Source organism: Ailuropoda melanoleuca, chromosome 16 (assembly GCF_002007445.2).
Source record: "Ailuropoda melanoleuca isolate Jingjing chromosome 16, ASM200744v2, whole genome shotgun sequence".
Classification (NCBI taxonomy): Eukaryota; Metazoa; Chordata; class Mammalia; order Carnivora; family Ursidae; genus Ailuropoda; species Ailuropoda melanoleuca.
The window spans coordinates 86,448,001-86,457,056 of record NC_048233.1 but is presented as its reverse complement, the minus strand read 5'-3'; the positions used below and the strand labels follow the sequence as shown (position 1 = coordinate 86,457,056).

Genomic DNA, 9,056 nt, shown 5'->3' with positions numbered 1-9,056 from the left:
GGAAGAGAGGATCGTCCAATCAAGGGCCCGCTGTGGCAGGTGCCCCAACGGCACTCGTGTGACTTGGATCTGATCCTTCCAGGACGGGGGCGCAAGCGGTGGACTCAAGCACAGTCAAACCCTGGCCCCTGTGCGTTGGCCTCTCTGGGTGCTGGGGCCTGGCCACGCCACAGTGGGAATCCCCTGGTGGCACCATTCAAGGCCATGCCTCCCTGGATGCGTCCCAACTTAACAAAATACCCCCAGAACTACTTCTTGATTCCAGAGCCTTCTCAGAACATGGGATGTGGTTGGTTTCTGGACTCAACAGGTAGGCCTGGTTCATTCCATGAGGAGGCAAGCCGGGTATGGTCAGAGGGCCCAGGACAGCCCACCAGCACCCGGGACTTCTCTGCCAGGTTTTCTCACCCAGTTAACGGGGACGAGGCCCCTGCTCTACCACAGGCTTGTCCGGAGGCCCAGACGGCCACGGCGTGCAGGGCTGTGGCAGGGACGTCGTACCTGTAGGGTCTCGTGGTGGTGGGAATGTTGGAGGAGTAGAACACGTCCACGTTGTACAAGGAGGGGTCCGTGGCGGGGGATGGCGGTGGGTTCAGGATCTGGGGAGAGCCAAGCAAGGGTCACGCTGGCCTGTCGGAGCTGCGTGCTTCTGGTGACGTGCCCACCCACCCGAGCAGGCGGACAGGTCGGCACGGGGCCTACTTGGCTAGGCAGGCCCCACAGCATGGGGGACCAACAGCTGTCCTGTCACCCCTGAAGGTCATCACAGTGAGAGGCAGTGGTGCTTGTGGCCCAAATACCCATCCTGCAGACCAGCAGGGACCCCAGGCCTGGAGGTCTGCACCAGCCCCCTGCATTGCCCCCTGCACCCAGCCGCAGAGGTCCCCGCAGGCCCTGGGCTGTCCCCCGGTGCCGGTGGGCACTTCGTGAGGCTCCTCTGGGACTTCTCAAACTTCCCTTTTGGACTGTGACTTCCCCATCTCTCTCCACAGGACGCGAAGACCAATTCCTACAAGACCCTCCTTACTCCTTACACAGGCGGCTCCGCATTCCAGCTGGAACCCTGACCACGTGTGGGGGTCTGCCTGCTGAGGGAGGGGCCCCAGCCCTGCTGCCGGCCCACACGGCCCCTCCACGCAGATCCGGGGAAGGGGCCCCTTTCCCGGGATGTCTTGGCCCCAAACTCTGACAACAAATGATAATGATACGATGCATCCCCCAGAGCCAGGCAGCCCACGACCAGCCCCAGAGAGGGACAGAGGGACCTGGCGCCCCCGGCGACCCACCCAGCTCTGCATCTCCCCCAGCAGCCGACACGACGACGCCCCGCCCATCACACGGCCCTGCTGAGCATTCAGGGCTTTTGTGGGGTCACAGCCGGACCCTGCTTCTGGAGCTCCCACCGCTGAATGGGAACATGGCTGTCACCGCGTGTCCTGAGGGACCGGAGGGCAGGAGAAAGGGCACAGCCCTTCCCGACAGGCAGGTGCGTGTGGGTCCTGACCCATCACTTCCCGGCTGTGGCGCGCCCCCTGGTGACAGTGGTGAGGAACCTACACGCAGCACCCTTTGGGAAGTGGCAAGGGCCCCTCTCCTTATTCGGGGGAAGGTCCTCTTGGGCCCAAATAGCCAGCCTGGGGATTCCTCAGGATGTGCCCCCAGAGCTGGGAGGGCACGATGCTGAGGGGGTGTCATTCAGAGAGGGGAGCGGACACCAGGTGGGGAAGCCCCGCAGAAAGGGTCCCCTAGAACTGCCCCTGCACGCCAGGCCCTTGGAGTCCTGTTTCCTCTTCTGCCCATGAATCTCACCGGACCTGGTTTCCCTTCACCTCCACCTCCAAGGCGAGCTTAGGGATTCTGCCCGAAGCCCTTCCTTTGCGGGTCACTGCGACTTCCCCAGCGCACGGTTGTCCGGCTGTTCTTCCCAAGTCTGGGGGCAGGGGGCAGCCCCTCGGCGACGTGAGCTCAGGAGAGCGCCCCCTCCGTTCGGGCTGATGTAGCACGCGGAGAGCGCCTGCGCCAGCGTGGAGGGTCAGACGAGCTCAAAGAGGCCAGCTTTCACTTTAGTAGCGAAAAGCAAAGCTGGGAGAGGGGCTATCATTGCCTTGGTACGTATGAAACTACTGCGTGTGACCGTGGAGTGGTGGATTTGTGTCACCGCACGCGTGTCCACGCCCACAGAACGCGCAACACCAACAGGGAACTGTACCATCGGCTGTGGCCTCTGTGTGATTGTGATGTGTCCACGTGGGTCCGTCCATTACTATATCACCCTGGTGCAGGACATCAGAGGTGACAATGAGGGAAGCTGCCCACGTGGGGGGCAGGAGGCATGCGGGAAATCTCTGTACCTTCCTCCCAGTTTAGCTGTGAACCTAAAACTGCCCTTAAAAAGTCTTAAAAACGAAAAAAGCACATTTGTAAAACTGGTGAGATCGGAGTAGGGCCAAACAATACCCTATCCGTGCCCTACTACTTACGCTGTGCCATTGCCCTAGACTGAGCATTTGTGTCCCCCTTCAAAGCCCTATGCCGAGTCCTAACCCCCAGTGTGACGCTATCGGGAGCCCGGGCCTCCGGGAGGTGATTCAGTCCTGAGTGTGGAACCCACACGACCCCCTTCTGCTCTGTGAGGAGGACGAGGCGGCCATTCGTGAACCAGGAACGGGGGCCCCACAAGACACCAAATCTGTCAGCGCCTTGACCTTGGACTTCACGGCTGCCTAAGCCATACCCAGTCTGTGATCCCTCTGTCAGAGCAGCTCAGAAGGACCAAGACGTTAGTGATGCGAGATGTTACCTTGGGGGGAGTCTGGGTGAAGGGCACATGAGACCTCTCTGTGTTCTGACAATCGCATGTGAATTAACAAGGATCTCAAAATACAAAGTAAAAAAAGTTACTCTCTCGGCTGGGAAAACAAAGTCCAGCCTCCAGTATACTCGCTGGTGTACGGATTACCCGGGAGGACACACGAGAGACTTGCCACGGGATGCGCCTCTGGGAGGTGGGGGTTCTCGCTCAGAGTGAGGGGTGACCGACCCCCTTCTTTCTGCTGTACGTTCTGTTGCACCTTTTGAATTTTGTACCCCGAGCCTATGTTACTGATGTGAAATAATGCAGTGAATTTGCTGGCTTTACGCAGGGTTTCTTTTTGGCAAGATGGAAATGTTCTAAAATGGCGGTGACGGCTGCGCCCACCTGTGAATACCCTAACCACCGCCGAATTCTGCCCCCAAGTGGGTGAACTGTATGGTATGTAAGTTGTATCAAAACAAAGCTGTTTAAAAAAATAGTTGGGCTGGTAACAGTGTCATCTCTTGCTGCTAATAAGACCCCCCAGCTCCCAGCAGAGCCAGGGGACAGAGAAGCCAGGGCACTGAGCCTCCTGGTGTCTGCATGGGGGGCTCGGGGGGGGGGTCCTGGAGTGAGCTGGTATTTCTAGCTGGTCACATAGCGCATGTGAGAGTCAGGGGATGGTGGCAGCAGAGAGGACCAGAGGGATGGTGGGGAGTATTCTAAGCTCCAGTCTCACGGCTCCCGGTTTCTGTTGCCCCCAGACACAGCCCAGCCCTGCAGTCCCCAGGAAATGCAGTTCCCGGCAGGCAAAGCCCAGATAGCGACGCTTGCTGCCCCCTTCCTCCCAGGGCTGCCAGCGTCAGACTTGGTAAGGAGCAGAGACATGACATGAGACACCAGAAAGGCAGAAACACCCAGCCCTAATGGTTGGGACTTCCTGGAGACCCCCAGAGAAAGGACGGGAGGCAGTGTTCAGCTTGGGAGAGCACACTCTTACAGGAAGTCAGGTTTTTAAGGATTAAAAAGCATAGAACCATGTAACATCAGACCCCGAAGCTTGTCTACACAGATTACGCTTGTGCATCGAGCTCACCCAGGTCCCTGGGGCCGTGCTCTTGGAACTGTCCTCCCCAGCCAGCCTCGGGAGAGGCCCCCTGGCAGGAACCCAGGGGGAGGCACGGGGGCTTCAGCGTTTCACCCTCTGTACGGTCATTTCTCTGTAGCACGCGGCTCGGCTAGGACCAGGCCCTCAGCCCACGTGGCCTCCTCGGAGTATTTCCGCCACAAAGTCACCTGTGAGTCCCAGTCCTTTGGAAAACAATCCAGCTATTTTCTGGGACCCATCAGGGCCTCAGGAGGGAAAAAAGGGTGCTCTTGGCAGGGACACTAAGGAGACAGGCACATGCAGGCACAGTTGGAGTGCCCCGTCTAGACTGGCCCTACAAGAGGCAGGCATAGACGGGGCGGGCCTATGAGGAACAAAGGTGGTCACCAGGGCACTGAAATGTCCAACAGCGACCCAGGAGGTGGGATTATGGGGCAGACTCTGCCCTTGCTAGTTGTATGGGGTTTCCAGATTAGCCACAATGAATAAGGAGGACCCTTTCTAAACAGAAAAACGTGTCCCAAGAGAAAAACGACAAGATGCGCTCAGGGAAGAAAGTGAACGCTCCCACCCTTCTCTGTGGTGGTAGGACAGCTGAGAATTCTAGGAACCCTGAGGTCACAGGAAGTACCCCCTGGCCAGCCACTGACAGTGGAGAACCCCCCTGGATGGCCAGGCCCGCTCCCACCCCCACTCACCGGAGGGTACAGGGTGGCCTTGGTGCTGGACGAGCTGCTGGACGAGGCCCCGGTGACGTGGTTCCGGTCATAGAGGGGCACTCCGCCCCGGCCCCCCATCAGGCTCACAGAGCTCATCATGGACTTGCCACAGGAGATGCCTGCCGGGGGGAGGGGGCAAGGTGGGTCAGGGCCAGGCCACCCACAGACACAGCACGCGCTCCGGGGCTCCTGCTGCCCGTAAGCCCCAGGCTCAGGTGGGCGAGTCCTGTCCTGTCCCTGCCCCCACAGGCCCCTCTGCCCACCCCCAGTGTGAGTCTGACCCGCCCCGCCCACGGCCGCTTCTTACCTGTGAAGGGACCATGCTGTGAGCTGCCCGGGGCTATGAAATTGAGGGGAACGTGGGGGGTCCCACTGACGTACTCGTGCGGAAAGGGCCCGTTGGCCCCGGCGTAGCGCTGACACACCACACGCTGGCAGACGAAGTAGACGCCGCCCATGACGAAGAGGGACAGGATGATGCCGATGACCGGCCCGATGGCGCTGCTGTGGGCCGGGCTGTCATCAGACGGCGGCTTGGTGATCTCTGCCCGAGAGCGGCCAGGAAGAGACAGCGGATGTTAACCGCCAGGGCACAGGCTCTCCCGTGGGGGCGGACACTGTGTGTCCCCGAGGGGCCGTTCGGGCCCAGCACCCATGGGTGGACGGTGGGAAGAGGGAGGTGCTGGGGTCCTGGGGCACAGGGCTAATCTCAGTGCCATGGACACGCTGTCCCTCTGGCCTGCCCGGAACACCCTCCCCCCCCTCCTTGCCGACCCTCTTCCCCTCTCGTCCGCCTTCCCCTGCCGGCTGGCTAAGCTTTACCTACTCTCCAACAGCCCCCCAGCAGCAGCCTCTATAGTGGGCCTCGGGCTCATCCCTGCATCTTGGGGCTCTCCATGCAGCTGAAAGCGTGTGGCTCTGTGAGTCACGGCCCCCAGACAGCTGGGCCTGGAGGCCCCCGGAGCCGGGTTCCTGAGGCTGACTATGGGGCCACGGATGTGAGGCAGGTCGGCAGGGCCCGGGGGCTGCGAGCCTGTCTAGAAAGGGACGTCACCCACATGCAGGGGCTGCGCTGGGCTGACGATGCACCCAGGGCTGGAGGCCTGCACTAAGCCCCACGCACCTGCCTGACCCAGAGGCCCAACGCGAGGGTAGCGTGAGGGGCACAGTGTGACAAAGCCTGGGCGTGGGGCCTCTGCCAAACCTGCAAAGCCAGAGCCCACTCGGGGCTGCAAGGTGCCCAGGAGTCTTTCTGGGTGCCCTGCCAGTGCAACGGCCAAGTGGGGGGACTCCTCAGGCTGGCTCTGCTGTCAAAGCCTCGGGGGATGGGAAGGAGCACAGAGGCTCTAAACTCAACTTGGACAAAAGGACATTTACTTTCCCAAGGATTCCAAGGGCAGCCCACTATGTCCCCTCCTGCCAGCCAAAACCCAAAGGGAAGGAGGAAAGTGCTGGCTCGGGCAACAGGACCAGACTACGGATAAATGTCACCCCTGACACCAGAACCACCATCACGCCAGAGGCTGAAGAGAGACACTGTCAGACTGCACCTGCCCAGCTAAGGGGCAGGGGCTCAGACCCCCGGTGGCACCCATCTCTGCCCTCTGGCCCCAGGTTACTCACTTTCTAGAGATGGTAACCGAGGTGCCTCACCTGGCTTCACCGGAAGGTATCAAAGTGTTCAGGGACCCCTCCTCTTTCCCCGCTCACAAGACCTCAGCCTAGGTTCCTCTACAGTAAATGGAGAGCCCATGTCCCCAAACATGTGTGCACAGTTGCACTTCCTGTCTAGGACTCCGGCTCCCTTCCTGTCTGAATCAAAGACAGCCTTTCGAGAGCCACCACCTCCAGGGAGCCTTCCCTGACTGCCCTGGCCTCACATCCCATGGCCCCCATACCCCTGACTACACAGGCCGCATAGCTCAGAGGCCACAGAACAGGCTGCCACGGGAAGGGCCACCCCGACCCCATCAGAGCAGTCCTGCTGCCTGACAGATGCTGCTGCATGAGGTCCTGGCTGACAGAAGCACACCCTCTCAGCCACAGCCACCAAACCCCATCCACAGGGGGCCTGTCTCTGTCACAGCCAGAAACACCCCAGGGCCCACCAATACCCCCCCCCCCCCCCCCCCCCCCTCATCACTGCCTCTCCTTCCCGGAAGGCTTCCCTGCCTCCACCCCCACCCCCAAGGCTGAGTACCCCCAACCTTCTAGTCTCTTCGTTCAGCCGCCCGCATGTTTCCTCCCCCTCGACCCCACACTGGCCCCAGGTGGCCCCTCTACGGGAAGCTGGCTCACCGCACATGAGCTCATCGGAGCCGTCGATGCAGTCGGGGAAGGAATCGCACTGCTGCTTGATGAGGACGCACTGGCCGCTGGCGCAGCGGAACTGGTTGGGCAGGCAGACGGCTGCAAGGAGGAGTCTCGCATTCAGAGAGGCTACGGGGTGTGATGCGGCCAGGTGCGCTAAGTGGAGAGCCACCAACCAGTGCTCCCTGCCCTGCCACTAAGACCCAACAGGAAGGTCTGGGTTCGAAATGCAGAGCAGGCAAATGGGACCGTTTCCAGGATGGGGTCAGGGAGTTGTCACAGCAAATCCAGTCTCCACCCTCCCCTCGATGTCCCATGATCCAAGGCCTGTGCGATGCTGGGGTAGGGCTGGCAGGGAAGAGACCTCAGTGACCCCCGGGAAGCATGTATCAGGCTCCTACCATGGGTCAGGCCCAGGCAGAGTCAGGCCCCAAGGCTTGCCTGAGTTATGCTGAGGCGAGAGCCAACCAGAGGAATGACCTAGAACGGGTGGGGCAGGGGACAGGCGCTATCTCAGCAGAGCTCCCAGAGTGGAGGATCTGGAAGGTGGAGCAGAGCTCAACCAGGAACGCAAAGGTAGCTAGCTCACAAGCCTCTTGGACTAGGAGGAAGAAGGCTGGGTATGGCTGGCTGTCTCTGTTTCCCTCTGTATTCCAGAATGACCTGGAAGGAGCTACAGCTCTGCGAGGAAGGCACTTCCCTGGGGGGCTCAGCCATCGCCCACCCCCAGGGCTTGCTATTTAAGCTCCCCACCTGCCTTGCCCTGAGTGCCCCTCCCTGGGAAGCAGAGAGGAGGGGACCCTGTCCTTGCAGAGGGTGGGACAATCTGTTTGCAACAAAGTAGAGAAGGAGGCTTCTGAAAGAGAAGGTAAAACCCAGGGTCTGAACACGGTTTGCTGTCAGTGCTGCACTTTGCACCAGGGTAAACATTTACAGGGGAAGAGGCGGGGGCTCCTGCCATCCTCTGAGATTCTCCCAACAACCTGTGCTAGGGCAAGGGCGCATGGGGGGACTCAGCAACCTCTCCTGTAAAGGGCCAGGTAAAGGTATTTAAGCTTCGAGGACCATAGCTCTCTATTGTAAGGACTTAACTCTGCTGTTTTAGGGCAAGACCAGCCACGGACAATATGTAAACAAAGGAGCCTGGCTGTGTTCCAATAAAACTTTACGAAAACTGGTGGCGGTCTGGATCTGGCACTCTGGCTGCAGTCTGCCAGTCCCCGGTCTACCACCTCCCTCAAATTCGCAAAGGGTCCGTAAGCGGGAAAGACTTCACGGCGGCAGCTTTAGAGAAAGAGCTGAGAAAGTGGCCCCCCCACCCCCAGGCCCTCATCTCCCACAAAATAGCCGCTCATTACGAGCGGGGGACAGTGACCAACGAGCACGTGAGTTATCTGAGAACAGCATCCAGCGGCTGTGGGGGAGGCAGAGCAGCCCGCTAAGCTCAGGCACCGGGCCGGGCCGTGGCGCTGGCGATCCGCGGCAGGAAACAACTGAGCCCACCGTTTACAAAAGGAAGATTCGGAGGATGCGCACAGATAGATGTTCCGCTGTCAAGGTCTAAAGGAAGATCCTGCTGGTCAGAGTGGACCGGGGATGACTAAGCAAATCTTTGGGTCACTTTCGGCTCAGTGGGGTGCTAAGACCACCCGGGAGTAAGCATTACCCCACAGACCGCTCTGTGGGGGGCAGCACTGCCTTTTGGCTCGGGGGTTAACCAGTGCGCGCACCATGGAAATCACCCGACTACTGGATTTGCCTTGGGTTCTTGTGAAACTCTTGACCCAGTGAGGAAAGGCAAGACAGGCTCTTAGAGTCTGCCTTCCGGCCGCACTGCCTGGCAGGACAGGACGGGTGGACGGCGAGGTTTTCCTCAGCTGGGCTAAAAGTACCATTTTCCTCTCCCAAACTGAGGAAGGGCTGGCAATTTCGCCGCTGGCGAAGGTCCCACAGCGAACCCACCCTTGTGTGGCCAGACCGAGCCCAAGCCCCAGGAGGGCAGGGCAAGGGGCTTGCAGGGGCGCCTCTCAGGGAGGGGGCAGCCAGGATGGAGCAGGCCCCGCGTCGGGCGGAAGTGGGGGCGGGGCCAGGGGAGGGAGCCGGGGAGGGGGCGGGCAGAGGTGGG

General features: G+C 60.4%; 1 protein-coding gene across 1 annotated transcript in view; it reads right to left on the bottom strand.

The window, feature by feature from the left end:
- Nucleotides 1-9,056, bottom strand: part of LRP5 (LDL receptor related protein 5) — a 67,624-nt gene that overhangs the window by 1,538 nt on the left and 57,030 nt on the right. The window contains 4 exon segments of the mRNA XM_034646608.1: nt 502-599; nt 4,601-4,740; nt 4,929-5,165; nt 6,920-7,033. Coding sequence (XP_034502499.1) covers nt 502-599; nt 4,601-4,740; nt 4,929-5,165; nt 6,920-7,033 — 589 coding nt within the window.